The sequence below is a fragment of the Populus euphratica genome, unplaced genomic scaffold (genome assembly GCF_000495115.2).
Source record: "Populus euphratica unplaced genomic scaffold, PopEup_1.0 scaffold52.1, whole genome shotgun sequence".
Classification (NCBI taxonomy): Eukaryota; Viridiplantae; Streptophyta; class Magnoliopsida; order Malpighiales; family Salicaceae; genus Populus; species Populus euphratica.
In genome coordinates this window covers 104,713-126,279 of record NW_011499933.1, presented here as the reverse complement: position 1 = coordinate 126,279, position 21,567 = coordinate 104,713, and the positions used below count along the sequence as shown (strand labels likewise).

The 21,567-nt window shown below is 34.0% G+C and overlaps 3 protein-coding genes across 3 annotated transcripts; 1 reads left to right on the top strand and 2 right to left on the bottom strand.

Moving 5' to 3' along the window:
* Window positions 1-2,048: 2,048 nt before the first annotated feature.
* LOC105136205 (ethylene-responsive transcription factor ERF054-like) lies at window positions 2,049-4,783 on the top strand. The gene has a single exon (XM_011041442.1). The coding sequence runs from the start codon at window positions 2,626-2,628 to the stop codon at window positions 4,015-4,017; it is 1,392 nt and encodes a 463-aa protein (XP_011039744.1). The 5' UTR covers window positions 2,049-2,625; the 3' UTR covers window positions 4,018-4,783.
* A 5,739-nt stretch (window positions 4,784-10,522) lies between these two features.
* LOC105136293 (pentatricopeptide repeat-containing protein At3g22470, mitochondrial-like) lies at window positions 10,523-15,993 on the bottom strand. The gene is made up of 3 exons (XM_011041582.1): window positions 15,687-15,993; window positions 10,973-11,024; window positions 10,523-10,874 (listed from the first exon to the last, which is right to left on the bottom strand). Exons 1-3 carry the CDS (start codon window positions 15,991-15,993, stop codon window positions 10,523-10,525), a joined length of 711 nt encoding a protein of 236 aa, XP_011039884.1.
* On the bottom strand, window positions 15,796-18,394 carry LOC105136292 (clathrin light chain 1). Its single transcript, XM_011041581.1, has 4 exons — window positions 18,039-18,394; window positions 16,360-16,513; window positions 16,144-16,230; window positions 15,796-16,058 (listed from the first exon to the last, which is right to left on the bottom strand). Exons 1-4 carry the CDS (start codon window positions 18,392-18,394, stop codon window positions 16,023-16,025), a joined length of 633 nt encoding a protein of 210 aa, XP_011039883.1. The 3' UTR covers window positions 15,796-16,022.
* Window positions 18,395-21,567: the final 3,173 nt, after the last annotated feature.

Below are 21,567 nucleotides of genomic sequence, written 5' to 3'. Positions count from 1 at the left end.
GGGGATACCTTGTGTGGTTTTCAATGTGTAACCTAGTACTAACCCTTTAAGGGTACACAAAAGCATATTTAATTTTTATTGTTGGAGGGTATATTATAAAATATATTCTAGCCTTATCTAGCTTTTTAGGTTGATCAACTTTTTATATGATATCATAGTGTTTAAATTAATAGATTAAAGTTTTATTTATATCAATTACCAATCCATCTCTATTTGTTTAAAATTTCAAGCACAGGAGAGGATAGATATATGCAAGTTTTAATCTATTGAGGTATAAGTAATTTTTAAATCATGATTAAATTTTAAACAAATAATTTATATTAACAAAAACTAAAAGAGAAAATATATTTATTGTCCACTTTTTTACAAAACATTATTTATTAAAATAGTACTTTGATTTTCCTTTTCCGTTCTTTTACCATGTTTTACTTTTTTTTTAATTTTTAATTTTATATTTTAATAGTATAATTATTAATGATTGAATTTTATAATTTTTTATAATTTTTTTATAAGGTGATCCTGAAATTATAATTCAGATAACATGTTTCACAAATTAATTAAAATTGAATTAATATTTTATTTTTTTAATTTTTTTTTTAATTTCATTATATAATATTATGTTAATTAAAAATAGTTTTCATTATTTATTATGAACCTATTTTTTATTTTTAATTAATTTTATTTTTATTATTTAATATTAAATCATTAAAAATTAAATTTTATAAATTATTTTAATTTATTTTTTATAAAATTATAACTATGTTATAATCCGATCTATAAATTTTATAAATTAACATGAGTTGTTTTACTGTATTGTTATTTTAAACGCAGTCTCAAATACATTTTAACCAAATTAGTTTTTTATAAAATATTCAAATTATTTTGAAACTTATTAGATCCATCACGTAACCCCACATCATTTTATGTATAAAAAAATACAAGAAAACACGCTAACTGTCTATTTAAATTAAAAAAATAATCTCTCAACATACATTGATCTTAGTTTATGTACAAAGGATTTCTTAAATGTTAATTGTCTTTGCCCAAGATGGTGTTTGAACCACACTCTCACAAGCATGTGTTCCTCGAGACCTTATCGATCAGCGAGCAACACAGAGAGTAATGCCACTAAAACTATCCCTAACAACTGTACGGCATTGAAGTTCGAGTAGCAACTATATAGTATATATTACTCTGCCGACCTTCCACACCATTTAGTGGCTCCTAATTGGTCAGTCACGGTTGAAAGTTCGAAGAAACAAATGCGTGCATGAATCTCCAAAGATTTTAGCGAGGTGGTAGGTGTCTAATTTCTTGTCAAAAGCTTTTAAACTTGAATTTCTCTTAGGTTAGATATGGGAAGAAAGACTTTTTTTTCTTTTTTTTCTTTTTTTTTTTCTTTCTGTTCGAGTAGTCTCGGTTTTCTTGTCCTTTGATAGGAGAGATGCCCCCACGATGAAGTAGATCAATTGATTTATTTAATATGATATGAATAAAAAAAAACTAAAATATTATCTTCATATAAACGAAGATTAAAAATTTACCATAAGCAAAATCGTACTTGGATTTATACTAAATTATTAATCATAAAAAATTTACTACAACCGGATTTTTATTTAATGAAAAAGAGAAAATATAAATATAATAGAAAAAATTAAAAAATATATAATTCTTTTAATAAAAAAGATTCTCCTATATTTTAGTGTTTGTTTGGTAGCGTTATATGAGATACTTGTTTAAAAAATTATTTTTTTATTTGTAAATATATTAATATATATTAATTTAAGATTTTTTAAAAATATGTATTTTTAAAATATAGTCAAATACATGGAAACCGATACCAAATATTTTCAATTCTAACACAGCACCGTAGGATAGTAGTTTAACTTTGATTTAAGTTGAAGAAACCTAATCAACATTTTTGCTGGAAGTTTAGAGAGAGAAAGAGAGGAAAACAGGCAAATTAGTGTAGAAGCAACGATATTTGAAAGGCAACAAAACGTGTGGGTCCCAAATTAAGCTAACCAACCACGAGCCTTCTACAAATTCTGTTCTATCTCTCACACCCGGAAAGTCACATATAAACGCACATCCCCTGCTTTCCCCCTCCTCACAACAACGAAAAAATACACTCCCCTGCTCTCTCTCCGTTCTGAACTTCTCTCAATTTTACTCCTCCGATACCAAAAGCCGAAATTACCTCACCACCGCCGCCGCCAACAGGAAAAACCCAACAGAAACAACATCCCATTGGATCTCTCTGCCTGTCTTTTCCCCGCGCTCGCTCTCTTATCAGTATTCATTTTCACGAGACTTGGAGATAGAGTGCTCAAGATTTGATATGTTTGGCATCCGATTCTGTTTTTAATTCAATCAGATTAGCCATTAAATTCCATACATGATTCTCGAATCTTTTTGACTAAATCTGGATCTTGGTATTGCTACTTTCCATTTTTCTGCTTTTGTAGATTTGGTTTTCTTATTTCTGATACATTTGATACCACTCTTCTTTTTTGCCCCATTTGCTTCTGCGTGGTGTCTTGTCCTGAAAATTCTATTCCTTCCCTTAGCAGTTAGCATATAATAGAATCTTTCAAGAGAGAGCGAGCGAGTGGGTAGCTATCAATGGATTCAGCTAAGAATAACACTGGAAAATCCAAGAAGGGTGTTGTTGATGAAACTCAAAGGCTGGCAATGGACCAAGATTGGCAGCTTGATAGAGGCAGAAAAGAAGCTGATATTAGCTTTGAGAGGCGGCAATGGAAGCCGGTTTTTGGTGAAGCTTCCTTGTCGGATAGGCCTTCCAAAAAAATCCGTAGCCCTGAACGTCAAGAACAAACTCAATCCTCTGCATATTTAGCTCATCAATTACCACCTTCTTTCTCTGTTTCTTCTAGCTCTGCCTCTACCCTGTCTTTATATCCGCCTTCTTTGTCGTCTTCGCCTGTGTCATCTTCAAGCTCAAGACCTCAGTTTCCCTTTTCCTTTGAAGGGTCTAATCAACCTGTTCAATTCCACCAGCAAGTTGGCACAAACCCGTCATCAACTATCTTTCATCCACCATCTCAAGTTGCACAGAATCAGCAGCAAATGATTTCTTTTGGTCATGACCAGCAACATGGCATTGCATATCCTCCGTTTTTTGCTGGAGAATCTGCATTGGCTAACCACCACCAGCAGCAGCTGTTTCAGTACTGGAATGACGCATTGAACTTAAGTCCGAGAGGAAGGATGATGATGATGAACAGGCTGGGGCCAAATGGGAGGCCATTGTTTAGGCCACCGATTCAGCCTATAAATACAACAAAGCTTTATAGGGGAGTGAGGCAAAGGCATTGGGGAAAATGGGTTGCCGAGATTCGTCTCCCTCGAAATAGGACTCGCCTTTGGCTAGGCACGTTTGACAATGCAGAAGATGCTGCCTTAGCTTATGATCGCGAGGCTTTTAAGTTGAGAGGAGAGAATGCTAGGCTGAATTTCCCTGAACTTTTCCTCAACAAAGATAAAGAAACTTCCACAGCTCCAAGTTCATCAGTTTCTTCTGCACCCACCCCTAATCAAATTTCAATGCCAAAACAAGCCCAGGAAGGCCTTAACTTGGAGGTGGAAACCATGCCTCCGCCGCCGCCGCCGCCACAACAGCCCCAAGGAGACCATCCTGATGATGATTCCGGGTTGGGTTCAAGTGGGGCTACGGTGAGTGATGAGGTTCAGGCAGTGGGGTCCAGTGGAGGGGAAGGCACTTCGGGGTCTCAGGAACTGATGTGGGGGGACATGGCAGAAGCTTGGTATAATGCTATTCAAGCAGGTTGGGGTCCAGGGAGTCCTGTGTGGGACGATATGGACACCACTAACAATTTTTTATTGCAATCACACCTTCCTTTTGTTACTCCAAATCAACAGCAGTTTAGTGATTCTTCTGATCTCCAGAGACAACAAGACAACATGGGCTCAGCTTCTTCTTCTTCTTCCTCTTCCTTCCCCACGAAGCCATTCTTCTGGAAGGATCAAGATTGATTGACATAGTCACCAACAAGTCTAGTTTTCTTCTGGTATAGCTTAGTAGCCGATATCTTTTACTTTTTCTCTCTCAATTTTAGTCTTTTGTAGGAGGTTTTTGGACCAGCCCCTGGATTTTTTTCACAGGTTGCAGATTTTTTAGCCAACCAATTGGTGACCTGCTGTGCCTAGGAAAATTATCTCTGGGCCCACTTTATTTTCCTCACTGGTTGCAGATTTTTCACAAACAACCTGTGATTCCCTCGGAGCTGAGCTTCCTTATCAGGATTCCAGAAGCTTCAAACCCCTTCATTTTTTTTTTCTTTTCCTTCTTTCCAAACCTCCTCCACACATTTTCTTGATCCTTCAATCCTTTTCCATTGCATCTATTGCACAAAGGCTGCATATTTCAGGCCTTTATGCAACGAGAATTTAGCTTTATAGCTCATGCATTCTCTTTCCAGATGATATTATCTATCAACTCTCTAGGGAGTCTCATTCTGTATGGGAAGTCATGGTTTTTTATTTTTCTTCCTTAGATGTTCATGTCATGTTGGAGACGGTCAACTTCTAAGATCAGGACCAGCATAGAAGGAGACAGTTTGGTGATCTCCCTCTTCAATGGTCTATCCATCACAAGCTTAGTTTTTCTGCTTGGAGAATGGAATCAGACATTTGTAATTTTATAGATTTTGGAGTATGTTATGATCTTAATTAACATTGTAATGATATGTCTCCTCTTTTATGAACAGTAGTTGTAATGATACATGGTATGCAATTTGCAGTTCCATCATCTTTCTCCTCCATCATTATGTGCTGTTTTCATTCCATTTTAACCCCCCTTTTATTTTTCTGCTTGCTTTCAGTCATTTTTTTCCGCCATTTGATGGAAACCCTATTTCACGGTACATAAATTCTGGTGTGGAATGATTGTAGTTACAATCAATTTCTATGGAAGATGAGGTTTGTGTAGATTGAGATAATTGTTTGATATTATAAATAGTTATGAGTTTATTCTAATTAATAAAAATTAAATATAAGATTATATGAGTTTATACAAGTGTTAAGGTTTATATAATTTTCACTTGAAGAATATACTAAAAAATAATGTAAAATTATTTGTAATACCATAGATAATCTTTTAAGTTTTTAAATTAATAAGATTTTTAACAACAAAAAGAAGATGGTGCAAACAAATGATCCACATGATTAAAGTCATTGTCAATATGCATGCTGAAACGTATATGACATTATTACCTGTTGAAGTTTAAAACTTAATGTGATGATTTTTAAGATTTTGTTTGATTAATGTAACTAAAAAAAAGAAATAATTATAAAAAAAAATATATAGAAACATGTTTAGCTAAAAAATGGAGACAAATACATAAAAATAAATTTAACTAGAAAAATTTTAAAATTATTTTTTATCCTTCTAAAATAAAAAATATATTGATTCACTATTTATGTATTTTCTATCGTATGATTATAGCCAAAAGTTATCAACTATATTCAAATATCTTTTTTTTTATTAGAAAAAATCTTATTTTTCGGAAAGCATATTTTGTGAATCCAAGTAAGCGAATAAAATCTCAGTTGTCCTAGATTCTTATAAAAAATATATGTCTTGACTTAAATTTAAAACTTACTGTATAGATCTCAAACCCTTTACCATCATGTCATGTTTATTTAAATTCAAAATTTGTTGTATAAATATCAAATTCTTTACTATCACGTTATAATTATGTTATAATTATTGAGAACCGTATTCAAATATCAAGTTTTGCAAACAACTAAAATCTTAGTGGAGCTTACCCTCGAATATTGATTCAAATGGTAAATAAATACATTCCAATGTTATGATATATATATATATATATATATATATAGTTGTAATATTTTGATAAGTATAGTCTTCCTGAAACCTATTATTGAAAGACTCGACAAATCTTGTAAATGAAAACTCAAAGTGACGATATCTCGAGCCCAAAAAAGGAAGAATAAAGTACTAAAAAACACAAATCTTGAGCAAGAGAAGGCACCTACAGGACAACGAGTGGAATCGTAAAATCTACAAAACATAGTGGGATTCAAAGCAGAAGGACCGCAAGCATATTCTGCCGAAGGGAATAATCTTCGAAAATGTGAACAATATGGAAGTTTTTCTTTTTAAAAAAATCTTCATTGTAGAGATAACATTTCTTGTCTGGGAATCCTCACCCGATTCAGGAATTGTTTATCACATCTCATAGCAATAAAAATTATGGAATAAAGAGGCAACCATAAACAACTATCAATTATGGCATTAAACCTTTAAGATTAGCTAGGCTAATGCATTTGCTGTACTAATTTGAAATCGTGGGGGCCATTTCTGCCGTCCAATGAGATCATCTACATTTTTCTTATTTTCGACGGCACGATAACGATGGATTAGTGATGAGAAAATGCTAACTTGTGAAAACGATGTAGTTTATAAAATATTATGTAGTTGCTAATCATGAACTTGACAAGGCATTGTAAATATCTAGCATGGTGGGAGGGCCAGCTATGGACTAAGATGTTGATGTTCCTTTCTGCAAGCCAAACCCAACATCTTGATGTCAAGGTGTGGCTGCGGTCATTATCTATGCATAACAACAATTTTTTTTTTCTTTTTGTGAATATATAATAATTTTGGAATGGAAACATGAATAGGACTTGACCATATATGCATATAATTAAATACCGAGTGTTTTGTGATTTGAATTCAGCCGGTTCCAGAGTCCTGGGGGGGATTATTTAGAGAATTGATCAATTACTTCTGAAAAAAGGTTATAGAAAATTAGAGATTAAATTAAACAACTAAAAGTTTACTATATGGTCAGCATTTGGACTCCATTCTCTTTTAGTTTCTTAAGATATAATAAACAATCATTTCGATGGACCATGATTTATCACTATTTAAAGAAATATTTTTTTGGTGGTCCAAGCCTATTTTAATAACAATGTAGCCTTTTAAAAACAAGCTTTAAACCCAAACCATTACTCTAGGCCTAGACACAGGACACTCGCCACCATTTGTGAGCTCAAATATGGCACCAAAGCGTAGTTGTCGGACACATGCCAGCGCTTATGGGTTTGGGTGCCATGCTGAAGCCTAGATGATGGGTACACGCCAAGCGCCCTTATCAGCTTTAGCGGGGTGTCCAAGCCCAGTTGTTGGGCCCACGCACAGCACCCTATGGGCTTGGGCATGGTGCCAAAACCTCTATATGAGACCTACATTCAACGCTTTGTGGACTAAGTCTCATGCCCAACCCGTGCACATTGCTCGATGTTTTGGACCTGATAACTTTTTTTTGGGTATAGTTTTGTGGTTTAGATCCAATACTTGTAAATAAAACCAGATTCAAGAGATAAAAAACATTTATATATCATCTAAATAAAAAATTTATAATTTTCATTTTCAACACATACATACTATTTATTTACATAGAGCATCAAGACATTTTTATTCTTAAAATTTAATAATTTTTTCATATATATTATATTTTTTTATTATAAAGATTTTAATTTAAATATCTAAAAGTCCTCAAATAAACCCAAAATAGATTTTTTTTTTTGAGATATCAAGATTTGTTTCATCAAGAGATTAAGACCTGATAATTCTTTTTTGGTATGGTTTTGTGGTTTAGGTCCAATACTCATAAAAAAACAAAATTTATGAGGTATAAATATTTTATATATCATCTAAATAAAAAGATTTATAATTTTCATTCCCGACACATATATACCATTTATTTATATAGAGAATTTATTTTATACTACAACAAGAATATTTTTATTCTTAAAATTTAATAATTTTTTCACATTTATTATGTTTTCTCATTATAAAGATTTTAATTAAAGTATCTAAAAGTCCTTAAATAAATCCAAAATAGACTTCTTCTTTTTTGAGATATCAAGATTTGTTTCATCAAGAGATTAACTTCCTTTACTATGAAAAGTAGATTTAATTTTATAAACACTTGATTAATCTATAATTCAACCAACAAAAACCAATTGGATTTTGAACATCATCCCATACACTTTGTTTAGTTTTTTGACAAGTGGCGTTGTCTGTGTGCTGTTGATGATTCATTTGATGCTTTATTCTAAATAAGCATTCGTTTAATTTTACAGATGAACAAGTGAGAAGATTGAAGGAGACTACAATTACTCCAGCAATTTCCTGTGTTTTCAAAAAGCTGGGTATTTTCTCCCTCTCTCCCCTCCCCAGGAAAAAAAATAAAAATAATTATCATGAGTGAAAAATCTGAAAAAGAAATGAAAGAATTGGAATAGAAGTAGAGGAATTATAATGTCATTTTAATTACAACTCTGTATTTGAAATCATAACAAAAAATCAGAAAGAAAGCTAACCTTTTAATACAATGAGTAGTGATTCTGTACATAATAACTGTGATCGTGATGATGGAAGATGTGCAGATGAATGGGGTCTATGGTAATAATGATAATATATTATAAAAAAAAAATCAATGCCACCATCACGAGAGGTGATGGAAGAAAAGTGAAGGGGATGGTGGGAGAGTGATTATACGATGACGGGGACCAAGGTAGAAGGCTGTAAAATGCCTGCAATAAAGCAAGAAGGATGAAGATGAAGCAATGGCAGCCAGAAGTCCCAGCCGCAAGGTCAGTCAGTGGAAGGAGTTTCTGTGAGAGGAGAATTTTCAGCAGCCGTAAGTCAGCAGCCAGAGGGAGATTTCTTGCGTCAACAACTGTACAAGTTGCGTTTCAAAAAGGGTTGGAGAAAATTTTTATTTTTTTAAATTTAAATTAATTGTTTTTTGGTATTTTTAAATTGTTTTAATGAGTTGATGTAAAAATAATTTTTTAAAAATAAAAGTATTATTATTAATATATTTATAAATAAAAAATATTTTAAAAAACAATTCCTAGCTGCTCAAATTAAACAAACTTGATTTTTAACTTGATTTATGGATTTTAATTGTCTTATATTTATCTTATATTAGATTATGATTATTTTTATTAGTTTTTTTTCAGCAATTAAAATCCCTTTTAAGTTAGGTTATGATGCTATATAAATATTCAAAATGTATTTAACAATCATTCAAGCAATAAAAAAAAAATCAAATATTTTTTGTCTTGTATTTCTCTTCACCACCATCAATTACAGTGATAACGATAAACATAGTGATTGAAATAAAAATAATAATATAAATAATTGGAACAATAATAATATTTTTTTTTTATTTTAAGTTTTTAATATTACCAGAGGTAAAACATAGTAAGTGAGGGTAATGATGGTAATATAAATAGTTAATATATAATAAATAAGAATATCATATTATTTTTAAAGAATTCCAATTTCTATTCATTGTTTTCATTTCCATCTCCTTCTATAAAAATAAAATTATATTTGATTTTCATTTTCACTCTCACTTCATTTTTTTCGTTTCATTTATTTCAATCAAACACTTCTCACCATTTCATTTCTTATCTTATAGTTCAGCTGGTCGTAAATGAACTCTGGGCAATGATGCATGATGGCCTTGGTGAACGGCGGTGTTAAATGGATCAAAAACCCTACCTTATATTTTAGACAGCTTACACTAAAACCAGCAGTTACCTTTACAAGCCCATAGCTAAATGGGTCAAGTCTCCACCAAGTCATGGGTTTCAGCGCATCGTGAATATATAAAAAAGTCTCTCCCCTCGAGTTAGTTTACAAAACAATTAAAATTAATTATATTTCCTAAATAATTTAAAATTGTGTGGAAGCAGCCTCTGTACTCCCTTCTACTGTCTCCATCTACAAAGAGGTTAGAACTTACTAGTTATTTTTTCCTATTCTTTAAGCAGAATTTTGTTCCTTCAATACATTTGTAAATGTTTTTTTTTTTTTTTTTTAAATCATCTTTTGGTTCATTTGATGTGGTCTGTTGGCAGGGAAAGTCCAGTGCTTCTCTTAAGGAGACAGGTTTTCTTGGAGTTTCAGTTCCAAATAACCACCTTAAAGCTGAGTTTAACTGTTCTTAATAAAAAAGCAAGTCAAATGTCTCGCTTGCTAATATAACCTGCAGAAACTATAGATGAAGATCTGCTCAAGATTTAGTTGAGGAATGAGGAAGACCAGTCCTAACACTAGCAAGTGCATGAGGCAACACTATGAGAGGGTTTAGTAGCAGAAAAAAAAATGTTGTAATGATTCCATTTTCCTAGAACTGATGTGATGTACTGAAGGTGAAGCAGGCACTGCAAGAACCATTCTCCAGTTCAATTTCAGCTCGTCCCTTTTTACCTTGTAGTCAAATTATGACTTCTTCTACCTTAATTTCCATTAAAAAGGAACACAAGAATATATAGCAACACCAGAACAGAAATAAAGGATAGTTCATCAGGGAAATAAAAAAAAGGCATGCTCTTGTCCAAAGATACTTGAGTCTTCAACCAAGTATTTATCAACATCCATATACGTGCAAGAATAATCTACAAGAGGCGAATGCTAGTAAAAAACATGTAACTAATGGAAAACATGGAAAAAGAGCAAGTGATTGAAGCTATTTTCCACATTTTCATCGTTAGATAACAGATCCATCACCAAGGCTTTGGTGTGGTCATCTGCAAAGAACCCTTTATCTCTCATTTCACCAATAAGTTGCACTGCCCTTGATGCATCCTTATGCTGGAGAAATCCTCCGATAATAACATTATAAGACCATTCATCTGGAGAGTAGCCATCCCCTTCCCTCTTTCGGAAAGGTTCGAATGCTTCATCTACCAATCCTTCTTTGCAAAATGCATTTATTATTGTAGTGTATGTCTGAAAATTAGGCTGCAACCCTTTGACAGAGAGTTTCGAAAACAATTCGCCTCTTCCATTTTCTTAAGCAAGCCAGAAGCCACAGTGGTTTCCCCAATCTTCTATAAGCCATTGATAATAGTAGTATAAGTGTGGACATGAGGTTGATACCCTCTTGCCACAAAGTCATTTAAGAATTTCACAGCTTGAGCAACCTTACCCACTGTGCAGAGGCCATTGATTAAGGTAGAAAATGTGACGATATCGGGTTGAAAACCAAGTTTAATGATTTTGGACAAGACAGAGAAGCCAAGATCGACATGATTCAAGGGCGACAAGCAGTTAATCAAGATAGAAAGAGTATAAACATTATGAGAGATTCCAGCTAATTCCATTTGTTTGGAAAGAGTAATCACAGTCTCATAATGTCCCATTCTAACAATTGCAGACAATAATTTATTGAATTCGACAACAAAAGGCAGAGGATGCAAATGAATCATGTGATGGAAGGTAGCTAAGGCATCATTGATGTTCATCCTAAAATTAAAAGAACCCACTTTGTCATTTTGTCTTCTACTGCTAGATGTGGTGCTTGAAGAAGCTGACGAAGAAGTATAAGATCTGATAATGGCCACTCTGAACAGCCAGCTGAACCAGAGAAAGGGACCTTTATGGACCTTGTAGATAATGTTGTTTCCCTTCTTGACACTCTTGGGATAAATGTGGTCATGATTTGCATAGATTTTTGGTTTTAAATGATGCATCACTTGAATTTTGATTCAGATGAACCACACGAATGCTAACTTTCGTGCTTTCACGAGTTTGAGTTTGATCATAACTCCCATCAACTTTGCCTTGATGTTGTTTACTTGTTTTTTTTTTTATCTGCTAAACATGGGTCGTTCATAGTGCACTAATTTTATTAGTTGAGCTGTATTGCTGTGAGCCTGTGATCTTGGTGAACTTGATCTTCACCTTTAACATCATATAGTGTTGAACTGCTTGAAGGTTCTGTGCAATAATTATTTCACCCTCCCATTTCTTATAGATCTTCGTTTTGGTGTCAGAAAATGAATGGCCTTCATGTGGTCTGTTTCCTGCCTTGAGAATTGTGCACAGATCAAACATTACTATCTCAGTCTGAGAACCAATCTTGTTATTCTTCCTTCCTTGCGTCATGAAAGTGGATTGTTCATCTGATTAGTGTTATCATATATAATAAATGCACCGTGAGGGATTCGCGCAATTTTTATCAGCACCTACCCTTAATTAGCAATTTAAGTGAGCTATATGTGATTGAAGTGTCAAGCATGCATCAGTTTCAACAGTGTTGCAACAACTTCTCACATAACAAAGATGAGGTAAACAACAAGCTCTGCAGGGCATGCATGTATGAATCGACAACGAATTTTCCTTTAAATGTTGGATATCCAGTATTGTTGAAGACCTTGGATCTAGGGAAGTATTTAAGAAACAGAGAATGAAAAAGAAAAATAATTCCTAAGACCTTCATTTTGATTTTATGCACATATGTAAATGTAATGCTTTGATTTTGGCACCAGGTTTTTATCGTTGTCCACCCTGAGAGGGTGTCAGGTCTTGTATCCATTGATATTCCTTTCTTGCTACCAGGTCCTAATTGTGTTTCAAATGATCTCATGCCCTCAGGTTTCTGCAGAACAAGATAGCAGGTATGATGTTAGTGTCGTTTATGTCCTCGATATTTACGTTTTCAGCTCCTAGAATGAGTTGTAACAAATGACAATGCTCCAACGTTGATAATGCATTTTTTTTCCTAAATAATCTCAAGAGCTAGGGAGAGCTGAAGCAGATTCCGAGCGCTTAGATGTTAAGAAAGTGGTAAGAAACATAATTAAGGTTCTAAAGGATCTGAACACAAGTTCATAATAAGAAAAAGGCACGGGTTGATGTCAGTTGAGAGCACCCCCAACCTTCCCTCCATTGTTTATTAGTCAATTTGAAATTTTGTCTCACTATATGGATGACATTACCTACAGAAAAGTTATGTTTGAAGTTTATACACATGATGTAATAATACGATGACAATTCACCAACTTAATGCTAGTTTGTCTCAAGTGATCTTGCAGCCAAACTAAGATTTCTTCTGCGTTTGTTTCCGTTTAAAAGGATCACAAAAATATATAGCGAAAGCACAGCCGAAAGAAAGGATAGTTTATCAGGAAAGAACTCCATGATAGTTCATTAGGAATAAGTGAGTAAGCTAATCAATAGCATTGGATTTCATCAATATGAGAAAACTTCGATAGTTCTCATCAGCTAACTCTATTTAAGAACACATTAATCGACAGGAGGTGAATGCTATTCCAAAACATGTAACTAATGACAGTATGAAGAAAAAACAAGTGATTGGTGCCATTGTCCAGATTTTCACAAGGTGGAACTGAAAATAACTTACACTGTGACAAAACGCTGCTTTTGCAGCATGAATTAGCAGCATCGAGCATGAAAAATTTACGTAACCTTTTCGGCTTGACAACCTTCTCGTAAGCCTGGATGCTTGCTCAGAAAAAGATTGTCATCATTAATTAGATAACAGATCCACCACTAAGGCTTTTGTGGGGGAATCGGCAGAGAATCCTGTCTCTCATTTTATGAATAAATTGTGCTGCGCTTGCTGCATTCTTGTGCTGGAGAAATCCTCGGATAATAACATTATAAGAACATCCATTCGGAGAGCAGCCATCCTCTTCCATGTATCAGAAAGCTTTCTATGCTTCATCTAACAATCTTATTGTACTGTATATTTGAAATTAGGCTGCAACCCTTTGAAAAAGAGTTCTGTAAGCAATCCCTACTTTTTCTTTAAGCTTCCCAGATTTCCACTGCATCAATCAGATGTCATGCATCAGCGAAAAGCACTCTGCCTTGTCTTTTTGTTCTTGTTGTTCCTTCATCAGGTTCTGCCTTCTTTCCCTGTCTTAAGTGGCCCATTTTAATCTTATAATGATCCATGGGCTTTCATTATTGGACCAAGCTTTGTATACTGAAGTCTTGGCCCATTTTAATCAAACATGGTACATGATTTTCATGCTTGGCCCATAAATAAACCTAGTTTATGAGAATTATAAATTTGAGGTACAAAATGATTTCTCTCAGAGAGAGAGAGAGAGACTTTAATAAAAAATAAAATAATAAATTATAATTTTGCCCTTATAAATTCATCCATGTTCCCCTTCTTAAATAGTATCATTTTCAACCATTATAACTAAATAATCAAAAAAATTCTCACTTTTTTTTTTTGCGTTTTTTTCCTCTCCTGTTCTTATAATATTTTATAAAAAAAAAACATTAAAAACGAAACAAACCTTATAATCAATTTAATAAATTGTTATTTAAGCATTTTTTTTTATTTAGAAGTGTTTTGAAGGTGTGTTTGTCTTAAAAAACATTAAATTAATAATTTTTTAGTATTTCAAATAGTTTTAATATATCAATGTAAAGAATAATGTATTTTTAAAGTAAAACAAATTAAAAAAATGTTTTTACAATAATATAAAACATACTCTGTTTTACAGAGAGATTGCTTCTGCTTTTATATTGTTTTGGTTATAAAATGGTACCCAAGATTTGTACCTGGTCCCACCAATAAATGAGGCATGCCCTCAGTTTTTGGAAAGCAACTTATGCTTTTTGTTCACTTTCCTCTGCGAGCAGCTTTTTATTACCGTTGAATTTGCTACAAGACCAAAATAACCTCACCGTCCTTTAAACTAATCAGAAGAATTATCGTCGGGAAGTTTTTGCAGAAGCTAAAAACTTGGTGAGGAAATCCCTCCGAGACCCAAGTTTTTGCTGAAGATGTACACTTCTTCTTTGTCGAAAATCAACATCCATTAACGCCCACGTTTTTGAAATGATAAGGTCCCTAAACACTGTTTTGTGATTACCTCCTTGTTTTTTGTTCGACTAAATCATGTATGATTAGAATGATCTCATGTAAAATATATAGGACTTCTTATATTTAGTTTGTATTAATAATCATACACTCCTTCTTATATATTTTGAACTTATAAAATAAAATTACTACATGTTAATTTTAGTTATTTTATTATTAACAATAATTTTAACGAAATATTTTTTTAATTTTGTATATTCAATATCAATTTTAATTGTAGTTTTAGTAAAATATAATGTTTTTTTAAACTTATTTTGTTTTAAATTATAACCATAAAAACTCTTGTAATATTAAATATACACTTAATGGTTTAAGGTGGTAACTTTAAAATGTCTTGGAAGCTAGAAGGGTAAATCAAGAGGTTTTAAAAATATATAGAGAAGTGGAATATAGATAAATCTCCAAGGGAAAAAATAAATTTTCCCAAAGAAAAATTATATGAAATGGATTAAGATGGGGCAATAAGGAGTATATCCTCGTCTAGCTTGCAAATCAATCAAGGTTGAATTTCCTCTTCAAAAAGCCCAAGAATGCATCCCCACATTAATTGATCGAGTGTACTTCACATGGTCGCACACAAATTTTAGGATGCATAATTATCATAACAACTTGTGGCTTTCTTGCTAGCATAGGTGTAGTAGAACATATAAATATGCTTAAAGGGCACGTTCATAAACATCACAGGCAGAAGCAAGCACGAAAGAAGATTTAGCTAAACAATTCTGGAAAAAAATTGGAATTAACAGAAATCTTTTGCAAGTAAAGCCTAGAACATCCTAAGTTAGGAAGAAAGCTCTCCACAGTTCATGAAGGAAGCTCGATAACATCTATAGAGAGCTGAACTTATTCGCAGTTTGCATAACGAATGGTGAAGCTGATAGCTTACAAGTAGAATAGGAAATGATGGTATGAATAATAGGAACCATCACTAAGCAGTGGCTTGCTCACCTTCAGCAGATTGCTCACCTTCAGCAGCTTGCTCACCTTCGGCAGCAGCTGCAGCAAGAACATCTAATTTCGACAAGTCAAAAGAACTACTCTTGGCAATGTCTTTACAGGGTGAAGCAGGCTTGTTTCCATCGGCAGCTGCAGCTGCAGTAGCAGATGTTGGTGCGGGAGTTTTCTCATTCTTGGCATCTTTCCCTTCATTTTCACCTTTGCTATCTTTCCCATCCTTCCCATCCTTTGCATCTTTCCCATCCTTTGCATCCTTTGCATCCTTCCCATCTTTGGCGGGTGTGGGAGGGGGAGGCATCATGTGAGGTGGAGGGTTCTGTTTCAGCTTCAAGAAAAGCTGTCTCGTCCTTGAAAGATCAGTGGGTTTTCCAGGTTTTGGACCCTGAATTACCATAATGGATGGTTTCTTATCATCCTCTTTCTTACCCCCTCTCTTTTTAATGTTCGGCACCTCTCGAGGAATGATCTCTGCAATGGCTTTCCAGTAATGTTTGTCTGCCTCTTTATGGAACTTCTCTTGATTGGCCAAGTACAGCTGCAGAAAAAACGCATTCTTTTATTTACTTCATAATAAAGATGGAAGGAATGCGGAACTTGAGAGCTCATATCCGCTTCGGAAAAGATAGGGAGGAGACAAGGAAAAGTGGCTTTTCAGAAATTTTACCTTCTCTCTTTCTCTGTTCTGAGCTTTGTTATTTTCGCAATTCTGCTGCCTCTTCTCATAAAAAGCTCGTATATACTCTTCAGCTTCATTGATGATCTGGTTTCTCATCTCCTTCTCTCTCTTCTCCTTTTCGTCTAAATGGAGGGCATTTTGCCTGCAAAAGATGAATGTCAAATCTGTTTCAGCACGTCGAAAATGTAAAACTTTTATCCATCCATAGGTTTGGTGCCTTGCTCATCCCCAAAGAACTTCCATCATATATGCATGCGATCAGGCAAAACAAAAACCATTCGAGTCTGCACTGATAATGCACCTTATCAAAGATAGCTAGCTAGCCTGCTGCAGCAACTTTTAGTCTGTTCTATTTTCTAAGTTTCTTTTCATTAGAACTGGATCATAACAGATGGCTGAGAAAATCTCAATGATGCCAGAAACACCATTAGTGAAATACATGATAGATGATCAAGAGAGAGAGAGAGAGAGAGAGAGAGAGACATTAGTCTGAAAGATTTCAACATTCTGAAGTAACTATAACGATTAAAAGCCCTTTCAGACATTAAGATTTTGAACTATTCGTGGTGCAGTACAAGTATGGTACTGTAACGCAAAAACAGCGGCGTGTAAAATCAAAGAGGTTTTGGTACTCCATTGCTTCATATCAAGCAAGTTTTGTCATATTATTTTAAAAGCAATCAGAAGATCGTTAGAATCACCACTTTGATTTCACAACCCTCAACTTCTAAACTTGGTAGCCACGAAGATGAACTCAATTAAAAAATATTAAACATTACGACAGGACATTTAGTTTTGCAGCTAATCTTTGCTTGCCAGCTTCGTTCTTATATTTCACAATTAATTAACCGACAAAAACACCAACTTAGTAAACATGCGCCCGCTCCAAAAAGAAAGAGATAATGCAGTAGCAGTTGCATTTATTAGAGAACTGGCTTGCACTCTTCCATCTTTTCTATTTATTTCTAAAACTCAAAAAAAAGTTACTTCTTTAGGTAATCCGTCAGCTACAACCTCGGGAGGGGGTGTTAATTACCAGTGGAGGCTAATGAAGGCTGACCTTGATTGCTAATGCTAGCAAGAAACCTTTTCGAACCTATTTGGGGAAATTCTGGCAAAACATAGGCTGACTATTCAACCTCACTGTACTATAAAGGATACAGATTCTCATTCCATATGGGTGCTCTAATAAGAAATGTTATATCAGCTAGCCTCCAAAAACATAAATCAAGTAGGACAATGATCATATGATGATGAAGGTGCCAACTATAAATCAAGACAAAACAGATGCTTTACTGCTTCCAAAAACAGAAGGCTTAGGCACTCATCAACATCACATTTTCCTTTTCATGGTCTCCGATGACCAATTCTTATGTCAGTTTATGTCTATACCAATAAGCAAAAACATAGAATGAGATCATCCCAAAGTTAGAAGATTGAGGCCTGTCTTTCTATAAATTTGCTATCACATCAATACTTATCAGCTTACATTAAAATGATAAGAACCCTTTGCTAAAATGGCCATATTGGTGATCCTAGATCTCATCATGCATAAATAAATCACCCCATTGTAAATTCCAAATGTACAAGACTCGAACCAAGATCCATTCAAGAAAACAAATTTAACTTGTTTGTACAAAAAAATAAAAACAAAAACAAAAACGCACCTGCGCCACTCACGGAATTTGACTCCTAACTCCTGCATTTCACCGGGTTCAGGCAGAATTGGCCCATCAGAAGCAAAAACACCATCACCACCACCACCATCAGTCTCAAAAGGTGAGGCAAATTCAGTACTTGGAGAAGGCAAACCAAACCCATACCCCTCAGAAGAATGCATGTTGTCATTGGAGAAATTTTCTTGTGGCAATGGCGTTTCTCCAGGGAATGACGAGTCATCACCTGTGTAGCCATCATCAACAAAAGGGTGGGAGGTAGGTGACACATGATCGTGTTGGACATGCAGCACTGTGGGGTCATTTTGATCTCCTTCAGGGGTGAATGAATCAAAAGAGGATGACATGGTTGATGATTTGATGCAATTTCTTGTCTCTAATATTTTGGGCTAATGGAGATTATTTGGAGATTTTCCTCTCTGCTTTTCCTAGGTGGTCGTTATGGCAGTTAACGTTGTGTTCGGATCTGTTAAGCTGGGTCAAAGATTCCCCCAGATGTCTTGATGTTCTGTAAGGGTAAATTAACTTAAAGCTCCTCAGGTATAAGAAATTACACATTCTGCCCAAATCTTTTGGTATAATAAATATTTTGACAAAAGAAGATTTTAATGTTAATGTAGACCTACCGGTAAGTTATATAAGAATTTGTAAAGATTTTGTTAAATAATTTATCATGGTTTCAATGTTAATAAAATTAATTATCACGTAACCAGAGTATATGCACCATAAAAAAGCTTTTCGATTATGACAAACTCTTTTTTAATCCCAATCATTAATTGGAATATGATGATATTATAAAACATTTAATACTATCACCTTTAAATTAAATTTATTTAGATGCTCGACTTCAGTTTTGGTTTAAGTCAATATTTCTTAAATATTAGGTATGAATTTCAAAAAAAAAAAATAATCAAAGAGACACCATCATAAATTATAACTCATGACACATAAGTAACATCCAATAATATTTTCTCTTTCTCTTTTTAATTACCATCAAATTCTTGATTCTAATTCAATTTATTTCTTAAATAACTGAAATTTGACCTAAAATATTGTGAGCATTGAAAAGGGAATTCTCCTTTTCAAGCCATGAACTAGTGCATCATACCATTGGTGACTAATTATAAGAGTTTTTAGCAAATCTTTGATAAATATAGACACAGACAACTTCAATATTATAACAGAGATCTTTATTACAATCAACTATATAAAAAATGGTAAATCTCCAAACTATAAAGATTATTATCTAAATTAGTTTTTTGATCAAATCCTTAACACATCCTAAATTCTTAAATTAATTTCAGTAAACAAAATTGTTAAATAGTAATATATATGATTTTTCATATGAAACTCCCAGTTAAAATCATTAAGATGAATCATTTTGAATTATGAAAAAGTCACGTAAGAGATTTTAGAACATAAAGAAACACCATTGTCAGTCTAATCACTTGATCGGTGAAATTAAAATAAATTCATGTTTTTTTACAGGAAAAAAAACTACGTGAGATTCAAAAAGTTACTTAACAGTTGTGCTATGATCAATAAATATATTTGATCCATAAACATTTTGTTTCAATGTATGGTTTGTTTGTGATTCAATTTATGGTACATTTTGTTTGTGATATGGTTTTGGGTTTTGATTAGAACTTTGTGCAATATGCAAATCTGAAGCTACTAAACTGAAGGGGGTGGATTCTGACTTTCGGTGATGTTGTTGAATGCGTTTGATAAAATAGGGATGTCAGGTTTATATCTGGGCGAGCTGGTGTTTGTGCACTAGGGGCTGTAGCAGAAAAGCATGCTAATGATGAAGCATTACCAAATTACTATCCGAGTCAATTTGGAGAGGCAGATAAAGCTTTCGAGAGACCACCCTGGTGAGATGTTTAGTTCTTACTATGAACTTATGCAGATCACCCGGAATCTATCTTCTGTTTCTTCTAGTTCGATACGTGGATAACTCGTTCCAAAGAAAGGGAGGGGGGAATGAGACATTAGCCAGGAAATTTTAAGAGATGGAATACTCTTTATTCTCAAACATAATCCAGTACAGCGTATTAGCACAACGCCTGTGTTTCGCTCATCAATTGTTTTCAAGATTGAGATTTTGACAAACAACTGTAGTTATCCGATATCTTATTAGAGGAGGTATCCGGAAAATGGCCCTTGTTTGATTTTGGAATTTTGAAAGTTGCTTTGGAATTTTTGTTGCTTGATTGCATATTGATAAATGTTTTCTAGTTTATGCAGGTTGAATGCTGTTAATGTTTGGAGATATCGTGGTTTTGGTGTAGAAGTATAGTCCATAATTGAAATGGCATTCTGTTACAAACTTGGGAGCCTAGCTAGGCAGAGCATGTCGCAGAATGGGCAAGTTTCAATGGCTTCTATGCTGAACTCTTTTCGCTACATTCCATCAAAAAACCTCTTTGTTCGAGTTAGCGATGAATGACTGTTGCTTTGAGTTCTAAATGCTGATGTGTGTTTTGCATTATGAATGCTTTTTTATTGACTATGTCATCTATGTTTTAGGTCTTGCATCTGAACAACCTTCTATTCATGCTTTCCTGTTTTGTCCGAAGCAGAAGTAATAGAGCCTTTCAAACAGAAAAAATTGGTCACGAAGATCGACTACTTTGCCAGAATGTGTCAATAGCTTTGTACGAATTCACAATGGAAAAACTTTTGTTCGTACTAAGATCTCCGAAGGAAAGGTTGGTCATAAATTTGGAGAGCGTCTTGCATGTCTACAAAGCGATCTTCAAGGCAGATCTGTGGGCGTTAGGAAGACCTAGTATCAACTCATTTGAGATAGGATTATTTTAGCGGGAAAACTCTCTGTCTTGTTAGATTTTTGGCTAAGCATGTCTTGCATATAATGTGTCAGGCATTTGCATTTTGGTGCTATTATGACAACAACTAACACAATCATCATAGCGATGACTGGCTTATAATGGCTGATTAGTGAGGATGCCACACTTGTCTACTTCTTAATCCTTTAAATAATGCTATGATTTGCTCGAATTATTGCCCCCTTGAATAACAGGCTCCACGGTGCTTGCTTACTGGTTATGAACATTGCTGGTGGATTGTTTAATTTGGCTCAACATAATAGGCCATCATAAAGTTGTGGTTCCATGACATGACAGTAATGTGCTACAATCAATTTAACTAGTGCTTGATGTTGTAGCTAACCAAATCAGCATTGTAAACCCTTTGGCATTATACATTTCCGCCATAGTGCTTGATGCTATGTTTGGAAGTTTGTATTTATGAAGTTATGAACCTTGTCAGTTCATCCTTTTCTTGCATGCTCGATTGGAAAGTTTGCTTTTAACAAGGATTCGATTTATCACGAACAAGTTCTTTCTTTTTGGGTTGACGAGCAGCTATTAATAGAGCATATAGAATCATTACGTTTAGTATAATTACTTCTGGCAAGAAATTGATGTACATTCTTTTTTTTTATTGTATATATTGTTAGCTGCTGCATTTCTGGTGGTAAGAAAAACTTTTCTTT